Raw genomic sequence first — 20,015 nt, 5'->3', positions numbered from 1 at the left:
TAACTAAGTAGAAATGCTTGAAAAATCAATTAGAAATAAAGTGACAAACCAAATGAATTATCCACGTGTGTTTACAACTTCATTTTACTTAAAAGCAAACACTATTACATGATAAAATGACTAAGAGTTTAAAACAATCAGAAATAAAAATATGAAACTTAACAATGATGTAAATTACTTTATATTCAAAATGATTTATGTATAATTTTTAATTTACTATTAAATTATCGATTAACCCTTTAAAAAAACTCTCAAAACTATTAAGAATTAAATTTAATCGGATAATAAAAAGGAATCAAAACCATAATCACATTAAACCAATAAAACACTACAATAATTATTTTTGAATTATTATTTTCAATTCGATTTTTGCACTTGTCCTGGTTATACTTATTAACTTTTAGGGGGATTTTCATCTTTTTGTATAAAAATTGTTTAGCGAGAGGTGAAGAAGGGCAGAGAGGAGCTTATGAGCAGCGCCGCGAAGAGGAAGAGAAATCAAGAATACAAAGAAAGGGACATTACAGAATATCCCCTTTTTGATTTTAGTACAGAAAAGAAGTAATCAAGATTGAGTGAAATGGCGTCAACAGCTCCATCATCATCATCATCTGGGTTTGGGAAGAAGAGGCAGAAGAAAGGCCAAAAACAACAAGAAGTTACCAATGTTGCAGAATCCACTCGGATTCGGGTTGCCCAAGTTCTCGAACAGTTTCGTGTTTCTAATGATGAAGGTATTTTTGAATTGGAAAACTACCACTTTTGCATATTTTCATAAAACCCCATTTACTTACTTTTACTGGTTTAGTTGTCGTTTCCGAGTAGAAAAGATTAATACTTTATTTGTTGTAGGTTAATTTATAGCTAAATGTGTTGCTTTAGAGGCTGGATTTTGATAAACAGATATTATATTTGATGGTTAAAGATTGCAAAATGTTTTGCACTAAACTCTATTTGTAAAATTTTTGATGGTTAAAGATTGCAAAATAATTGCATTAAGATTGTAAAATGTTCTGTAAAGACTATATTTAATGGTTAAAGATTATAAAAAGATTGTAAAATGTTTTGTACAAACTATGTTTTGATGCATAAAGATTGTAAATGTTTTATGAAAATTGAGTGGGGTTGGTTATATGAATCCTAAATGTTTAATATCACTCCGTTTAGACGCATTTTGTTTGTACACTTATTAATTTGTGAAAGACAAGTTAGGGGTTTTCAGTTTTCTGCTATAGCTGACAACAGCTTAATGATGTGAATAGCTCTATACAGAAGAGACACAAATAGAAACTGAATTGGGGTAAGAGGGAGGTAAACAATCCGGTGGAATGTGGTTTTAGTGGCATATTCTGATCTTTGCAAAAGTGTTAAGCTTTTCATTGGCAACTATTACTTTAGTTATGATTTATGTTCAATTTATGCCACTGGTTCCCTTTTCTGTTATTGTTGTATTTTGTAGCATCCACATGTAAAAATGCTGCTACATAGAACTTCAAACAATAAATATTACTGTTTTTTTGGGGAGAACTGAAAGGAAGTAGTCTGGACATATTTTAATCACTCTGTTGATACTTTTAATTCCGTTTTTCTTCTATAACTGCCCATTACATGTAAATACGGTAATTCTGACTTTATTCAACAAAAAAATGTGATTGAGATAATTCTGATTTATATTTTAAATGCTATAAGTCACTACTGTAAAATGTTTTCAGCATAGAATCTTCACTACTGTATTTGCTTTTCATACTTAATTTTTTATATATTTTACTTGAGTCGAGGGTCTATCGGAAACAATATCTCTACCTTCTCAAGGGTTGTTGTTGTTGTATGTAAAATGTTATGGATATCTATTTGTTTATGCAGTATACACATTTGAATCAAACCTTTCAAACCGCGATAGAGCTGCAGTTCATATGTTATGCCGGAAAATGGGAATGAAGTCAAAAAGTTCTGGGTACGTCTAGTAAGTTTCAGCACTATCACATGTTACTTTTATTTTTCAATAGCATCTTATAGTAATGTGCCATCATAATGCTCTGGCTGCTAAATAGACAGGGTAAACTTTTTCCTTTTCTGACTTAAGATGATGGGCCTGTCTTATCTTAGGCGTGGGGATCAACGTCGTATATCAATTTTCAAGACTAAACAGAACACGGACACAATGAAAGGAAAGGATGTGCTAAGTTGTTTTAAATTTTCGGAGGAGGCAAAATATGCTCTACAGGATTTATTTACGCGATATCCACCTGGTGATGGGGAGACAAATGAACCAGTAGTCGGGAAACACAGTAAGAAATTTGATAAATTACGAGGAAAGAAGGATGATATGTTCTGTAAACCTGTGATGAGCACGTCTGAAATTGCAAAAAGGGTTGAGTCATTTGCGTCAAGAATAGAAAAAAGCCCAAACATGAGACAGGTTTTCTTCAATCTTCTATTTGGAGCTGACAAATATTATATACTGTTGCTCTTGATTTAGCCTGTAATATGCTTTCAGAAAACCAACAAAAGAATCAGTAATGGGTTGTTGGTTATTTACTTGCAGATTACATTACAAAGGTCTAAGCTTCCAATTGCTTTCTTCAAGGATGCTATTACATCAACTATAGAATCTAATCAGGTGACCATTATATAGCATCAAAAAGTATGACCTGACTATGCCTTTCTACTTTTGCTTCTCCAATCTCTATCAATCAATGCTGCTGTCATTATGTTCAAACTGAGAAAGGTCTTTGAGATGAGATAAAGGCTTGTTTTCATTCGCCAAGACTAAACTCGTACCCTCAAAAATAGAACATATTGGCACTGCTTGTATCATATTTTGGTTTAATGCCTGCCACGGGGTTTGGATGCTTGGTAATTCTCATCTTGGCTGGATTATTTTCCATGTGCAGGTGGTCTTGATCTCTGGTGAAACTGGATGCGGGAAAACTACACAGGTTAGAACTTCAAACCTTTATTTGGTCTGTGACTTTAGTATTTCTCAAAGAAGATGTAGTATTACTAGATATAACTTTTCCTCCCTATGATTCAGGTCCCTCAGTTTATTTTAGATCATATGTGGGGTAAAGGTGAGACATGTAAAATTGTATGTACTCAGCCACGACGAATTTCTGCCATATCAGGTTGGCACTTTATGCCCGCTCTGAAGGATTCATTTCTTTTCATGTGTTATGTGGAATGTGGTAATCAGTTCATGAATGTTCTGAATATTGCTTGTCCAATTTGCAGTTTCTGAGAGAATTTCTGCTGAAAGAGGCGAAAGTGTTGGAGATACTGTTGGTTACAAGGTGCTACACTATTTCTAATTGAGTTATTTCTTTTTCAATTTTTCTGGTTCACTTTTTCCTTTGTCAAAGATATAAGTAAATTGGGTTTGGCAACTGTCTTTTGTGAATGACATGTGTACTCCTTTCCTTTACCAATATTTATTTTATTCTTTTGGCACAAAATTTTTATTATTCCTTTCTTTTAATTACTCAAAAAAAGATTTCAAGACCTCTCTGCTCAATAAAATGCTGAAAACAATAACTGGGAACATGTTCAGACTTTTAAATATGATATCCATATCAAGAACTTCTACAAGAGTCAGATGATTAAGTGCAAAAAAGGACGAAAGTTCTAAGTGAATCAAATGGAATAATTTCTTTTGGTAAATTAAGGTTTAAATCATATAGAATAAATTATGACGATTAACAGTATCAAATAGGAAAAACTGCTAATCCTACCCAGGTTTATATGGATATCCTTACTTTATTAAAAAGGATTTTGTGATGGTGGAGTTCATTCTTTGCAAATTCTTTCCTTTCTAAAGTGGAGGGTCAAATAAAACTTTATTTGTGGGGTGAGGTAAACCTGAATCAATGCTTCTGTTTCTTACTTATCTGCGACTTATCACACAATTTTCAAATTCAAGAAGCATTCCTAAACATAAATCAGGCGTGCGCAACAGGGGAGAGATCTCAGCATAGCTTCCTCATATGTGATGCTTAGTTTGTGATGAGTGGCGTTAGTTTTCTGGTTGTTCTAACACTCTCAATGCCTTCACTGTCACTGGTTCACCCCCTACCACCACCAAAAAAAAGATGAGTGATGTTAGTTTTCTGGTTGTTCTAACACTCTTAATGCCTTCACTGTCATTGCTTCACCCCCCCCCCCCCCCCCCACACACACACACTCACACGCACACGGCACCTCCCACCACCACCACCAAAAAAAAATTGAAAAAAAGTCTTCTTGCCTCTTAACCATTCTTCGCATGTAAAGTTATGTAAGGCCTTTAATTACTGAGTTGTGGTTAATTCCAGATACGGATGGAAAGCAGAGGTGGGAAGCAGTCATCAATCATGTTTTGTACCAATGGGATTCTACTTAGGGTCCTGATTACCAATGGAAGTGCCAGCTTCAACAAGGAGGCTCCGGGGAAAATGGGCAAGGATCCCATTTCTGATATAACCCACATCATTGTGGTACTTATCATTTCAATCTTTAATGAATGTTCTTACATATCTCTGAAGCATTTTATACTTGAATTACTGCTCTGACATATGCTTTGACCTCTTCTTGTGCGCTGTTAATCAACTGCTTTTATGAAGTTACTGCATCATCCACTGCCTCTCTCAACTCAATTGTGTTGTTGCACTTAAAAATGCGGTGAAGATCAAATTAACACACTTATTTAAGATGTACAAGAGGGCCTCTTTACTCATTGGTCATCTGGAGATCATGTCCTGAAAGTATATCTAGGATAACCAAGTGGTTGCAATTAAAAATGAGGTGAAGATTAAATTAACGCATTTCTTTAAGATGTACGAGAGGGCCTCTTTACTCATTGGTCATTTGGAGATCATGTGCTGAAAGTATATCTAGGATAATCTGCAAAATCTTAGTTCTGTTTCTATGCTACAAAAGCTTTGTTGCTCTTTAAATTTATGGAGGGGTTTTGCCGATACATAGAACAGAATTATATTCGATTTTTGCAGTATAAGCATTCATGGTCAAAGTTATTGCTATCTTTTGAGGAGCATGTGGAGCTTTCTCATGTAGTCTGGTTTATCATTATGCTTAGCACTTTTTCTTTTTCATAAAAATATCTAAATGCAACATAACAAAAATGGACCATTTATCATTATGTTGGAATCCCATTTTGAGTTGTAAATTTGAGGTTGCAAAATAATTCTAATTGAAGGCTTTTGCCTTTTCTTCCCTTTTTAGGAATGTACGGCTTGATCAGAATCAACATACTTCTTTAATTCATGCGCTTAAGGCATCACTGTCAATAGTTGGTTTGCGCTTGGACTTCTATGTTGGAGGTCTCAAGTTCAAAACCCCTTGCCAGCAAAAGCAAGGTTTTTTTTCTGGGTCGAGCTCGTCGCATCGGGCTTGCCTAGTGGGGGTTAACTCTCTTGTGTAGTTTGCAAGCTATTGCATAGGAGCTGGGGTTTTACCTTGTGTGCGTCCAAAGGGTAGCAACTGCAGTTTTCCTTGTCATAAAAATTAATAAAATACTATACTAGCATCTGGGGAAGTCAACAATGTGAAGTATAAAGTTGACAAGTTTATCTATCACGATGATGATAACATAACAATCTTTGAATACTGAGGGATCCCCTACAAAATATTTCATAGTTCTCTCCTCTCGAGTCATAAGTTTGGATTTCCATGCATCTTCGTAGTGTTGTTTTTTAGGGTAATAACAAATAAACAAACAAGAACATACCTAGTATACTCCCACGAGTAGGGTCTGGGGAGGATAAAGTGTATGCAAACCTTATTCTTATCTCTTGAAGATAGAGAAGCTGTTTACGAAAGACCCCCGACTCAAATAACACATATCAAAGAATATATAGAAGAAAAAAAGATGTACCAAATAATAAAGGAAGCATTACATAATATTCTTGAAAAGAACAACAAAATAATATGGTAACGATAGCACAAGGAACAATCGGTAGTTGGTCGTCAAAGACTCAAAAAGAAACAATCTATAGTAATAGATATCAAAGGACAAGAAATAGGTACGGTGCACCAAACTACTACCAACCCTATCTAGTAAAAAGCAAGACAATGCTCAACTACCAACTAACCTTCTACTTAAATGAACATCCTCCCTTTCCCTTAATCTAAGGTCATATCCTCGGTAAGCCGAAGATACACCATATTCTTTTTAATTACCTCTCCCCCATTCTTCTTAGGTCTACTTGTTCCAATCTCTCACATTTTTTCGTTGGGGCAGTGTACATCTCCTCTTCACATGTTCGAATGATTTCAGCCTTCCTTCCCTTATCTTGTCCATCATGAAGGCCACTCTCATCTTATTCATGATATCTTTACTCCTAATCTTATTTGTCCTATTATGTTGACATATCCGCCTCAAGTCCTCAACATTCTCATTTTGTAACTCTCATCTTTTGAACATGAAAGTTCTTAATTGGCCAATACGCCACCTATGCAACATAGTCTGTCTAATAGGCACTTTGTAGAACATACCTTTAAGTTTTAGCGAAACATTCTTATTATAGAGGACCTCGTAGGTGAACCTCTATTTTGTCTATACTGCACCTGTACAATGCATATCTCTCAATTTCATTAAAGTTAAAACTCAATGCATTTGAAACTTGTTTTTTTTGGGATGGCCTGGTATCAAGCCTCACTTCCATGCCAACCTCATGAGTTGCATCACTGAACTTGCGCTCCAAGTATTTAGTTTTTGTCCTACTTAACTTGAACCCTTCAGAGTCCAGGGTTTGTCTCCAAACGTCCAGGGACTTCGGAGGTGAATCTCTATTTTGTCTAACTCGCACCTATACAATGCATAACATCATTGTCTATCTCTCAATGTCATTAAATTTAAAACCCAATGCACTTGAAACTTTCTTTTTTTTGGGGATGGCTTGGTATCAAGCCTCACTTCCATGCCAACCTCATGAGTTGCATCATTGAACTTGCACTCCAAGTATTTAGTTTTGAACCTACTCAACTTGAACCCTTTAGAGTCCAGGGTTTGTCTCCAAACGTCCAGACTCTAGCCTAGGGTTAACTCCACTAGGAGTCTCATCAATCAATACTCTGTCATTTGCTCATACACCATGGTGCTTCACCTTATATATGGCATGTCAATTCATCCATCACCAAGGTAAAACAAAAAGGAACTTAGAGATGACCCTTGTGCAACCCATCATGACTGGAAAGTGTTACAAGTCTCCTTTATTGGCCTCACTCAGGCCTTGGCTCTACGGTACATATCCTTAATCGTCATAATGTATGCCGTCGGTGCACCTATAGGTCTCTGGGATCATTTCCACCAATCTTTTTACTAGATCTCCCCGACATGAAACTGAAATGGTCATCGAAAATAGACATACCCCTCCTCATCCTTATCCGCACCACTTTCACCTAATTTTTCATAATGTGGCATAGCAACTTAAACCCCATGTAATTGTTACAATTTTGAATATCATCTTGTTCTTGTACAGGGTAATCATTAGTCCACCGCCATGCTTTGGGCATTTTTTTCGTCTTAAAAATGACATTTAACAACTTAGTTAACCACTTTAAACCTGCCCATTTGTGATCTTCCAAAATTCCATTGGCATCTCATTTGCTCTTCCTATTAATAACATCCTTAACCATCTCAACCTTTATATGCTTACAATACCCAAAATCTCGACGATTCTCGATGTGCTCTGAATCACCCTTCACAATGTCCTTGACTCCGTCTTCATTTAAGAGTTTTTGGAAGTATGTATGTCATCTCCGTGTAATGAGTCCCTTATCCACTAATATGTTGCCTTTCTCGTCTTTGATGCACTTCACTTGGTCTAGGTCTCTCACCTTGGTTAGCCTATACATTTTCTTATTCCGGCCTTTGTCCTCTATTTCTGCATGAAATGTTTGAAATTTTTTGTTTTTGCTGTCATCACCTCTGACTTTGCTCATTCCTCTCCATCTTATACCTTTCCCTAGTCATCCACTTCCCCTCCCAGTCCTTGCTCTCCACCAACTTTGCATTAGCAAACTTCTTTGTTTCCACTTTCCCTTGGACATCTCTATTCCACCGCCAATCCCTTCAATGTCCTCTAAAGTTACCCCTTGAGACCCACAACAACTTTCTCGTTGCTTCCTTGCTGCAACTAGTTGTCCTATCCCTTGCATCACCACTACTTCCCCAAGCCCCCATCGCCATCTTCTCCCTCATCTCCCGAGTTTTGACCACTGTCAAGCCAGTGTTATCAAAGGCACTTAAAGCGCTTAAGCCTTACAGTGAGGCTCAACACCTGTTGAACGATTCACCTTGTTTTATGTGCGCTTTACAGTCGTGATCAAGGTTCTAAGACATACTTTTCCTTGCCAATGAACCTCTTCCAAAGAGGCGAAACTAAACAATTGATATTTCACTTAATCATATTTTGTCTTCAATTTCTATGTATACATATTTGTATTTATTTTTTCCTTGGTGCCTTTTTTGAATTAAAGCATATGCTTTATTTGTGCTTTGCACTTAAAAGCCTCAACAGACCTTGGTGTTTGTTTGCGCTATTTGCTTTTGATAACATTGATTCAAGCTACCCGATTTGATCCTTGGCTGATCTCACATAACCCTCCTTTTTCTCTTAAGCTCCAAATCCATAGCTGAGCTTATTTCGGTTGTAAGATTCCAGACGGCTCTATGCTTTGGCCTTTAAGGCCTTTGCCTTAGGTCCCCAAATTTTGGGGGCCCCAAATTTTTGTTAAGATTATATTATGTGTTAAAATTTTTAGAAAAATTAATTAATTATGATAAAAAAATATAATCTTTTATAAAATAAAATTTTATCCACTTTAACATTTTTTGTACTTTGTTAAAAATAAGAAATTAGTAGTGAAAAGTGTTGGAAAAGGCGAATTACAAATTCTTTTTTGTTTCTTTTTAAATTTTAGTTTCAAGCATTACTAGAGTAAAAGCATATTAAAATGAGGTATACCAAGTCATCAACTTCTTGTGTCAAATTCATGGTTCTTACTCTTATCTTTATTAAATATTTATCAACTTACTACTTATAGCATTATGTTAACAATACATATAATAATTGCATCACTTAAAGGATGTTTTTCAATGTTGAGTTAATAAAATCTTACCTAAAACTAGTAACTGAAAAACAATATTAAGTCTAATAATTTCCATCTAAATAGTGTAAAAAAATAAATTTTGAAGAAATACGTATATAAAGTATATTATATATTAGGCCACGAATTGAAATTTCGCTTTAGGCCTCCAATTACGTTGAGCCGCCCCTGTAAGATTCTCTCTCAGGATAGAGCTTTACCTGTTTATCACCCTTACTAAGGACTTAACTATCAATGTGAGTCTTAGATAACTAACTCCGGAAGGTCACCAAGTGTTCTCCTTCTTGGGGGAACTCGAGCTACTACCACCAACTCAAGCTTTTGCTAAATCTAAATGCGAGACTCCTCCTTTGTTTCTATCCCGAAAACCACAACTTTCTTTTAGGGTAATATGAAGACTCCTAATATTTGCAGTATTTTTCGAGATAATTTTGAGGCAAAAATCACAAGTTTCTAGATAATTATTGATAGATGTATAGGTCAATGACATTAATGAGTTACTTGAGTGTTTGGTTTCTAGCAGAGCCTTTTATACTCAGAGATAGTCTGAATGGTCAAATATAGCAATTCTCTTTTTGCAATATGTCATTTTGAATTGAATCATATCCTGAATATTACTCAAGATTACATGTAGAAAACCGTAACCCAAGTGCAAGTTTTAGATTCGTGGGAGTAATATTTTTGTTTCTTCCATCTCTTATCTGTTTCTGGTGTGTTCCTTCTGAACATATGATGTTCATATTTCTCTTTCTTCTTTTTCCTTCTATCACAGTTCTCTGCTACAATATATTTTGTTATCATCATTTATTTACTTTTTTACTTGTTTCTTTGATTTATGTTTGTATCTCACAAGTCTGGCTTCAATCTGTGTTGTGTTTGTTTTGTTGCTTGCAAAGTTCATTTGTCATGTTAATCCTTCTTTACTTCTGCTTGTAGAGATGCTTATATTTTCTGATTTGACACACATTCTCAGCTGTGCTTCTTCTTTGTTTTTACTGCCTAAAAAACTTCAAATTTCACAGGATGAAATTCATGAGAGGGATCGCTACTCTGATTTCATGCTCGCTATTCTCAGGTGCATTGGTTTAATCTGTTTTATTAGTTACATAGATACGTGGATTATAATTTTGTCCGTCATGAATGATCTTTCTGACGGGAGTTGGGATCATAATGTGCTAATTTTTGGCTTGCGAACTGGCCACATCAATTAACCTCCTTTCTGTAGCTTACTTATGCGAACCTGTCTGGATTATAGAAATTAGCTTGTCATTTTCATTCAAGAAAACATAAAAAGGTGTCACTAAATTTCTTTTAATTTAAACCACTGAAACAGCAAATGTTCAAGTTGATCTTTCTTTACTTGTAGGGACTTGCTTCCTTCATATCCAAATTTGCGTTTGGTAAGACTTCTCATTTTGCTTTTGTATTGTAGTAAAACAGTCTCTCTTTTTCTTGTTTTTATTCCAGTAATATGTATGTGGTTTTATGATATAATCAATTGAATGGACCTCCAAACAGGTCCTGATGAGTGCTACACTGGATGCTGAACGTTTTTCAAAATACTTTGGTGGCTGCCCAGTTATCCGAGTCCCTGGATTTACTTATCCTGTAAAACCTTTCTCCTAGTTTTTATGTTGATTTATCTCTTTGTTGATTTATGATGTGAGTTTTTGAAGTATTTACACGCCTCTACACCTATGCCAGGTAAAAACATTCTATCTTGAGGATGTACTTTCTATTGTAAAGTCAACTAAAAATAATCACCTTGACTCCACCTCATCCACTGTCATGCCTGAGGAATCAATATTAACAGAGGAGTACAAAGTTGCCTTAGATGAAGCAATTAATCTGGCTTTTTCAGATGATGATCTGGATCCCCTTTTGGATCTAATATCTTCTGAAGGGGGACCAAAGATTTTCAATTATCAGCATTCTTTGAGTGGAGTGACGCCATTGATGGTTTTAGCTGGAAAAGGCCGCGTTGGTGACATTTGCATGCTCCTTTCTTTTGGTGCTGACTGCCATTTACATGCTAATGATGGGAAAACTGCTCTAGATTGGGCTGAGCAGGAGAATCAGACACAAGTTGTTGAAATAATTAAGGAACACGTGGAGAAATCATCTTCCAGTTGTGAGGAGCAGCAACATTTACTTGACAAATACCTATCAACAGTTGACCCTGAACTGATTGATGATGTCCTTATTGAGCAACTATTAAAAAAAATATGCATAGACTCGGAGGACGGGGCCATCCTTGTTTTCCTTCCTGGTTGGGAGGACATTAACAGAACACGAGAGAGATTGAGAGCAAGCCACTATTTCAATGATCAGTCTAAGTTTTCAGTGATCCCTCTCCATTCTATGGTTCCTTCTGTGGAGCAAAAGAAGGTTTTTAGACACCCTCCTCCAGGCTGCCGCAAAATCGTTCTTTCAACTAATATTGCTGAAACTGCCATTACCATTGATGATGTTGTTTATGTAATCGACAGTGGACGAATGAAAGAAAAAAGTTATGACCCTTATAATAATGTATCTACTCTTCAATCTTCATGGGTCTCAAAAGCAAGTGCAAAGCAAAGAGAAGGGCGTGCTGGTCGGTGCCAGCCAGGGATTTGTTATCATCTTTATTCAAAACTTCGAGCAGCTTCATTGCCTGATTTCCAGGTTCCTGAGATTAAGAGGATTCCTATAGAGGAACTATGTCTTCAGGTGCTTCATTATTCTTCCTTGTCATTTGGGAATATGATTTTTATACTAGATATACTTTGCATGACGATTAGGTGAAATAACTTTTACCAGTTCAAATAAAAAAGATGATTAGGTGAAATATATTGAGCTTCTTGTTGGTAGTTGAAAACATAACTAGGGTTGAAAGGAGGTGAAGAAACTTGTAATAATGAAAATAAAAAGTAATTCAGTAGGCTTTTGAAAATTATTCTAGTTTTGTTAAAGAAATCTACTCACTGTGAATGTAAACTATTTAACAAAAGAGCTTGCTGTATAGCAGTTTAAATGCCTTTTCTTTGGCAGGTCAAGCTTCTTAACCCTGATTGCAAGATAGAAGAATTCCTGCAGAAGACACTTGACCCTCCGGTTTATGAGACCATACGTAATGCAATCATTGTTCTTCAAGATATTGGGGCATTGTCATTTGATGAGAAACTTACAGATCTTGGAGAAAGGCTAGGATCTTTACCAGTTCATCCGCTTACAAGCAAGATGCTTTTAATTTCCATCTTATTGAACTGCCTTGACCCAGCATTGACTATGGCTTGCGCTTCTGACTATAGAGATCCATTTACCCTACCCATGTTGCCAAATGAGAAGAAGAAAGCTGCAGCTGCAAAAGCTGAGTTAGCCTCATGGTATGGCGGAAGAAGTGATCAATTAGCAGTTGTGGCTGCATTTGAGGGCTGGAAAAGTGCGAAAGAAACTGGTCAAGAATCGAGGTTTTGTTCTAAGTACTTTTTATCTTCAGGCACTATGCATATGCTATCAGGAATGCGTAAACAACTTGCATCTGAACTGTTGAGGAATGGGTTTATTCCCGGAGATGGATCTTCCTGTAACCTTAACGCACAGGATCCAGGCATACTACATGCTGTTCTTGTTGCTGGTTTGTACCCTATGGTTGGAAGACTGCTCCCGCCTTTGAAAAATAACAAGAAGTCTGTCATTGAGACTGCAGGTGGTGATAAAGTTCGATTAAGCCCTCATTCTACTAACTTCAAGCTTTCATTCCAAAAATTCTATGATCAACCACTAATTGCATATGATGAGATAACTCGTGGTGATGGAGGTCTGCTTATAAGGAATTGTAGTGTCATTGGGCCACTCCCACTGTTATTGCTGGCAACAGAGATTGTAGTGGCTCCTGGAAATGAAGATGATGATGATGACAATGATGATGACGAAAGTGATTACGAAGATGCTGATGAGGACAATGGCGAGGAAGGCAATATTAAAGCAGATCTGTCAGAAGCCCATCAAGGAGAGAAAATTATGTCTTCACCTGATAATACAGTGAAGGTCATTGTTGATAGATGGATCCCTTTTGAGTCAACAGCTCTTGATGTTGCTCAAATTTACTGCTTGAGAGAGAGGTTAGCTGCAGCAATTTTATTTAAGGTAATTTTTCTGTTCTGCATTGTTTTAAAGAGAGAACCTTTCCTACGCCCTCCCCCAAGCAAAATGAGAAGAAAAGAAAGAAAAACAACGCAAAGTAATTAGGGTATCATTCTGTTGCTATGTCAAGATAGTACTGACGTATGTGGCTTTTGGTTGGTCTAATGTGCAAGTGAATGTTATTACAGGTCACACATCCTGGAAAAGTTCTTCCTGAGGTTCTTGCAGCCTCTATAAATGCAATGGGTTGGATCTTGTCGTACAATGGGATGTCAGGAATATCATTGCCGCATGAGCCTGTGGACTCACTTACTACAATGGTTGGTGCTACTGAGATTGGTCAGTCTGATCCTGGGTGGAATAACAGAATGGATATGAATCCTAACATCCGGCATCAACACCCCAATATGCATCAGCAAAGAGGAGGTGGCATTCATGTATCAAAGGTAAGACAAATTGGAATCAATCATCAAATTATCATATGTATAATATACTTGTTTTATTGGATTTAATTTGCTCAAAGCTCTGTATCTGAAAGAGTCTTTATCTGAACAGGGATCGTCTGTGCATAGAGGAACCATCCAAAGAGGTCATTCTAAGCGGAAACGTGGAAATGGACCTTATTGAATCAGAGGCTTAAGACAGATTTTTCCACACAATCAACAGAGGTTTTTTTTTTCTTTTCACAGAAGCAACAGCAAGAATCTTCCCATTTCTGTTACACTCCCAAGAAGGTAAAGTAAGTAAACATATAGGGTGTTGTATGTATGCTGTAGGGAATCAAAATGGGATTTTGCTACATCAAAGGGAAGATAGATGAATGCTGTATTTTTTTTGTTGTACGATACGAAATCTGAATGTCTCGAAGGCTCTCGACTATAGTCTGAGCATTTGACTGTTCATAAATAGAACAAAGAAATGCATGTTTTGAAAGAAAAAGTTGTCAAAATATGCCCTTCTCATCTCCTACAGTATTTGAGATTTTCAGACTTTGTTTTTTTTTTTTGAGTAGAAAGCCTTTCACCTTGCGCCTTGTAAGGCGCATAGGGACCTTCGCCTTCCTACCCCAATTTAGAGGCCGTCTCCCTCCTGTTTAAATGTTATTTTTGGTTTCAAACTTATTTTTGTTGCTCTTTTGGAAATTTCACTCTTTTTTTTTTCCTTTTCGTCTCCGGACTCATATTTATGTACAAGAAGAAATTAGTTTCATATCAACTTCTAAGGGTTCATAAAGCTATGAAAAATATATACTATTGTTTCAAACTGAATAGGATCTGCGTTTAAATCCATTCCTTTCATCTCGAACCATACATACATAAATACACCAGAAAAACATCTACATATATACATGAATTAACACTACTTTCATTTTCAAATTTGTCTCCTCTGCTATTCATTCACATAGAAGCAATATCAACAGCGAGTGGAATGTATGTAGACCTTATCTACGATATCGAAACTAAACTCTCCTTATAAACAACTATTTCCAACCTGCCTCTTTTCCCATAAAATCCAAGTGTTTTCATTTCTTGATTTGAAGGATCATAAATCACTAATTGTCCAGAGCTATTTTCCAAAATTAGCTCACCATTTTTCCAAAGCCCTAAAGGCCTTTCCACCCTAGAAATAGGACCAATTCTTTGCAATTTAGTCCAACAATTTTCAACTCCCAATTCATTATTTATAACCCATACATCATAATACTTCTCCACTTCTTTTAAACAATAAACAATAAGTGAAATTGATTCTTTAAATGGTACAATCACCCAAACACTCCTCATAATTTCTTGCACTCCAAAAATTTCAATATTTGATGGTAACTTAATATTTTGAAAAATCTCTTCACTCATGTTAAATGAAAGTATCACCTCATGGTTATCAACATCTTGACCTAACCAACAAAAAATCTCATTTTTATACACCATACTCCATGAAGTATTACCATACTTTATTTTAGATGGTACAACCCCTTTATACTTCCTCCATGAATTTGAATTCAAAGAGTATATCTCAACTTGATAAACAAAAACACGATCAATCGTTAGACAAAATAAAATTTGTATTACCTTATAATCATTTTTCTTCGAATCAAACCCTAATCCAAAATCACTCCCACGTATTGTTGATCCAACAAGACGTTGAATTTGTGATTGTGGTAATATTTTGTAGTCTCTAATTGATGGATTCCATAGAACAATGTTATCTGGATAACCACATAAACAAACAATGCCGTTACATGGACCTATAAGTCTTATGTGACCAAATTTGTCATTGAAGTATTCTGGAAAATCTTGATTGATGAAAACATCAAATGTATCATTTTGTGACAATGAGAGGATCCTTTTATTTGTAATATTTCCGCGGCGACTAATCAGCAAATGGAGATGATTTTGCTTGTTATTTAGGTTATGCAAATGTTTTGAGATGAAATTAGGGTTCTTGATGAGAGAATACCAGAATTTGCAAACGCATTTGAACCTTATCAAAGAAGTTACAGGCAGTCTTGTTAAAATCTCGAAAATTACATCTTCAGATAGATTCATTACCCTTTAATAATCTCTTGTTTTTTTTTTGTTTTTTTTTTTTAATTTTCTTCAAATGGATATGTAAGAAAGGAAACAAAAATAGGAGTATCTAAAGTAGTCCATAAATGTAGCTTCATTTCTGAAATATGAGATTAAATTTAATGTTTGAAGTTCCTCATTTCTTGGAATATATGAAGCAATTTTTCATGCTCAAAATTCAACCATATTTATTAAGGATGATGTGTAATGGAAAAATAGTTCAATTTTGACATGACATCTTTTTAATTCTAAATATATAATTGCTTCAATTAATAATGATAAAAAAAAAGTGCTAATGCTAATATAAAGGGGGAAAAAGAAGATATATATATATATATGTATATATATATATATATATATATATATATTGGCTAATATAAGAAGACAAATTCTCATATATATAGCTAGGGTTTAGTTTCCTTTTATTCTAAGGAGAAAATTAGACACCAATTTCTCCTTCACAAACCATATTATATATAATGAGCTTCATGTTTTCAAAAGAAAACATGTCAAACCATATTATGCTGCAGGTGCTACTTTTGCTCCATCATCATCATCATCGTCATCATCAACATCATTCTCGAACTCTCTGTTCAAATAAAATCTAATTACAAGCCTTGCTTCTATCTCATAAGGATGAAAACGCGATGTGTTTCCTCTCACAATCACCATTTTTTTTTTTAAAAAAGAAAGATTCAAAATTTTGTAAGAGTGAGAATTTTGGAAATTAAACCCTAGATGTAATTAGCTAGGTGATGAGGGATGTTGATATATAGTAGCTATGCTCCTCTTGTCCTATTATTTATAGCATTCAAACATGGGATTGGTAGAAAATATGGACCCATTAATTCCATTGAGAGCTATCTATCATCTTTATTAGTGAATCTTTTTTTGCTTATAAGCATTGAATCTTTTTACTTTAATTTTTGAGATTTGCTTTTGCAAAATGAATTGATGAAGTCCACAAATTGTTGAAGGAATGGAATGACATGAGGTAAACTCATGGTTTTCACAATCCACACATGCTTCTTCTCTTTCATGCACACTCTTTAATTTGCCACATCGGAAATACTATATATATATATATATACATATATATATATATATATATATATATATATATATATATACATATATATATATATATATATATATATATATATATATGTATATAAATTGATTTTTTTTGGGTTTGGTTTTGTTTGGTTTGATTTTAGATTTTTCAAAAATCAATAGTACATGGTTTGGTTTGGTTATGGTTATGTTAGAAAAAATCCAAATAAAATAACTCAACCGAGCTGACAATTCTCTCTTTCTATATATATATATATGTTAGAAAAAAATTCAAATAAAATAACCGAACCGAGCTGATAATTCTCTCTCTCTCTATATATATATGTTTTCATCAGAATTTATTTGTAACTTACTTATGAAAGCAAAATTATTCAAGGTGAGAACATTTCTTTTATTGGTTTCATGTGTACGGGTGTCTATGACAATGTTTTATGAGACGATCATATGTCACACTGTCTCTTTCCTTCTAGGCTAAAATAATGACTTTGAAGCTTTATTCATTAGCAAAATTTAATGTGAGTCATTCTAACTATTTTTCATTTTGAACAGATTTTTCACTTTTTGAAAGAATTATTTCTTTTATTGTTGTGTATGATTAGTAATCGAATAACTGAACCAAACCATACCAAATTAAAATCGAGACTAATCGAATAACTGAACCAAACCATACCAAATTAAAATCGATAACAACTAACCGTTTGATTTTAACTTTGACCAGTAACCGCGCCTCAAGCAGTCCAATAAACATCCCTAAATAGGATAATAAACATGATAGTTTCACCTAAAAGCGTTATAATGGTTAATTACAGAAAGTTCACCTTTTAGTTTACTTATTATCATTATCCCCTATAAGTTTTACAAATCTCCAAAATCTCTCATTTTTCTCTTAAGTCAAAAATTTCATTAATATATCCGATCATCCATTAATGTATCTTATCCTCTTTTAAATGTAACAGCGCATGTATTCAACCCTCTTAATTTTAATGTATCAACACTTTATTTTTTTGGCCATTAATGTATACAAACCCTACATTAATGTTTCCGACACTTTTTTTAATGTATCAGCGCATATATCCGATCCTCTTTTTAATGTATCAACGCTTGTATTACTGTATCCGTTTGAAGAATTTTTGTAATTATAAATTTTTAAGGATTAAATTGTAATTTTACCTTAAAAGTATGTGATTTCTATAATTTGCCAAAATAAAATTCATATCTGATACGGAATCTGTTATAGTCCAACAACTTTCTTTCTGATACAACCCGCCCCACACACAAAGGGTTCACACAACTCTGACGATGACAATTTTTTTTCTTCCAAAACGTAGACTAATTAATAGGTGTTGTATAATTTAAAACATTTTTTTAAAATTTTGATATGAAATATTTTGAGTTCTAGATATATTATTAACTTCAAAATAAATAAAAAGAGTTATATAAATATATATTGGTGATATAATGAGAAAAAGAAGAAGATAATAAACAATGTATAATATTATTCGTTTACACTCATCGTTTGCATTGATATGGTCTAGGAATAGAAAATTGACTAATAGAAAAAACAACATAATATTCAAAGAGAAGCTAAAAATTTATTTTCGCTCACAATCACCTTTTTAATTTGAACAATATAAAAATTTAGATATAAAACCCTAATGCTTAATTAGTGATGACTGATGAGGGTGAAACTAGCTCCTCCTCTTTGTCCTAGTATTTGTAGCAATGGAATGAATGAGTTTTGGAGAAAATATCGACCCATTACTTTCTAGAGAGAGTTATCGGCCTGTCATGCATTTTAATACTTAGCTTTTAGCGTTAATAAATATGCATAACAAAGAGTGCTAAAACCTTAATATCAACATTTTCATCAGATTCGATGTCGTTATAGGCCTTAAGCAGCAATTATAAATTGCTAAAATTAAGTTATTGCTAAAAATCATTTCGATGAGATGGTTATTTGAATCTTTTAACTTTTTGAGATTTGCTTTTTGCAAAATGAGTGTTATTACAAAAGATGAGAGGTGAAGTAGTGGACACATACACATTAATTGTTGAGGAAATGGAATGACATGAGGTAACCTCATGGAAGATGTTTGGTTTTCACGATCTACACATTCATATTCCTTTTCATGCACACTCTTTGATTTGCCACATAAGAATATATGGTCAAAACTAGTTAGTTGATAAAAGAAATTTTTAAATTTTATAATTTTAAATTAACGATCCGTATAGTCCTTTAAATGATTTAGTGGTTTTATATTTGTCATGTACAATCTTAAAATTGAAATACCACTCTATTTAATACATATCAAAAAGAAAAATAAGATAACTTAAATTGAAGACAGAAGGAGAGTACTTTGAAAGAATTGAACATAGAAAGAGACCCTATATTTAATATAGATGAAAGAAAAAACTAAAAAAACTTAAATTGGAGAATTCTATTTGATACAGGTCAAACATTATAGTAACTATGACACTAAAATTGGAGTACTAATTAGAAAAACACAAATACAGAAAGAAACACTCTTATGTAACAAAGATCAAAGAGAAAAGTAAAATATTTATTTAGATACAGAGAAAGTGCTTATAAATAACGATTCCTATTAATAACAAAAACACATGAACTAACGTTACACTACATGTATCACCATATTTGAACCCCCAACTCTTTGATAAGTTAGTTTCTACCTCCCTCCTTTTTACTTTAATTTGTTTTTTTTTTCTAATATTTAAAATAGAGAAAATTGTATATAATAGCAAACTAATAACCTAAAATAAATGGAGTAGCTAGAGTTTGATTTAATTGTGCTCCATAGCAAACGTTTGCAAAAAAATTGTCAGGCGCCTCTCTCCCAAATATCTCGCTCACCACTCTCCTCCAATCTCTCGCTTGCTTCCTCATTTTTTATACAAACACAAGTGTATAAAAATTGTTTCTAATTGTATAAAGCAGAGAAAATTGTATAAATACATATATTTTTGTTCCCCTCTCTCCCCTCTTTCAGATCTCGCTCGCCACTCTCCCAAATCTCGCTCGCCACCCTCGCCTTTCTCACTTTTACAAACAGAAGCAAAATGTATAAGTTACATTTCTGTTTGTATAAAGCGTGATAAATTTTAAATACACATGCAAGTACATATATTTTCGTC

The 20,015-nt window shown here is 34.3% G+C and overlaps 2 protein-coding genes across 3 annotated transcripts; one reads left to right on the top strand and one right to left on the bottom strand.

Moving 5' to 3' along the window:
• The first annotated feature begins 275 nt into the window (after nt 1-275).
• On the top strand, nt 276-14,176 carry LOC101247633 (DExH-box ATP-dependent RNA helicase DExH6). Of its 2 annotated transcripts, none has more exons than XM_004243568.5 (15): nt 276-734; nt 1,864-1,954; nt 2,107-2,419; nt 2,546-2,620; nt 2,895-2,939; nt 3,035-3,125; nt 3,232-3,290; nt 4,308-4,469; nt 10,125-10,177; nt 10,469-10,502; nt 10,621-10,710; nt 10,807-11,811; nt 12,133-13,230; nt 13,416-13,673; nt 13,783-14,176. In XM_004243568.5, the coding sequence occupies exons 1-15, from the start codon at nt 581-583 to the stop codon at nt 13,852-13,854; spliced, it is 3,600 nt and encodes a 1,199-aa protein (XP_004243616.2). In that variant the 5' UTR covers nt 276-580; the 3' UTR covers nt 13,855-14,176. The 2 variants fall into 2 exon arrangements, with proteins under 2 accessions (XP_004243616.2, XP_069143095.1); XM_069286994.1 differs by having other exon boundaries at nt 404-734; nt 1,864-1,963.
• Nucleotides 14,177-14,383: 207 nt separating this feature from the next.
• Nucleotides 14,384-15,821, bottom strand: LOC104648487 (F-box protein CPR1-like). The gene has a single exon (XM_010325803.4). The coding sequence runs from the start codon at nt 15,768-15,770 to the stop codon at nt 14,673-14,675; it is 1,098 nt and encodes a 365-aa protein (XP_010324105.2). The 5' UTR covers nt 15,771-15,821; the 3' UTR covers nt 14,384-14,672.
• Between the last annotated feature and the right edge of the window lie 4,194 nt (nt 15,822-20,015).

The sequence above is a fragment of the Solanum lycopersicum genome, chromosome 7 (genome assembly GCF_036512215.1).
Source record: "Solanum lycopersicum chromosome 7, SLM_r2.1".
In the NCBI taxonomy this organism is placed as follows: Eukaryota; Viridiplantae; Streptophyta; class Magnoliopsida; order Solanales; family Solanaceae; genus Solanum; species Solanum lycopersicum.
The sequence above is the reverse complement of the archived record's forward strand: the minus strand, read 5'-3'. Positions and strand labels throughout refer to the sequence as shown.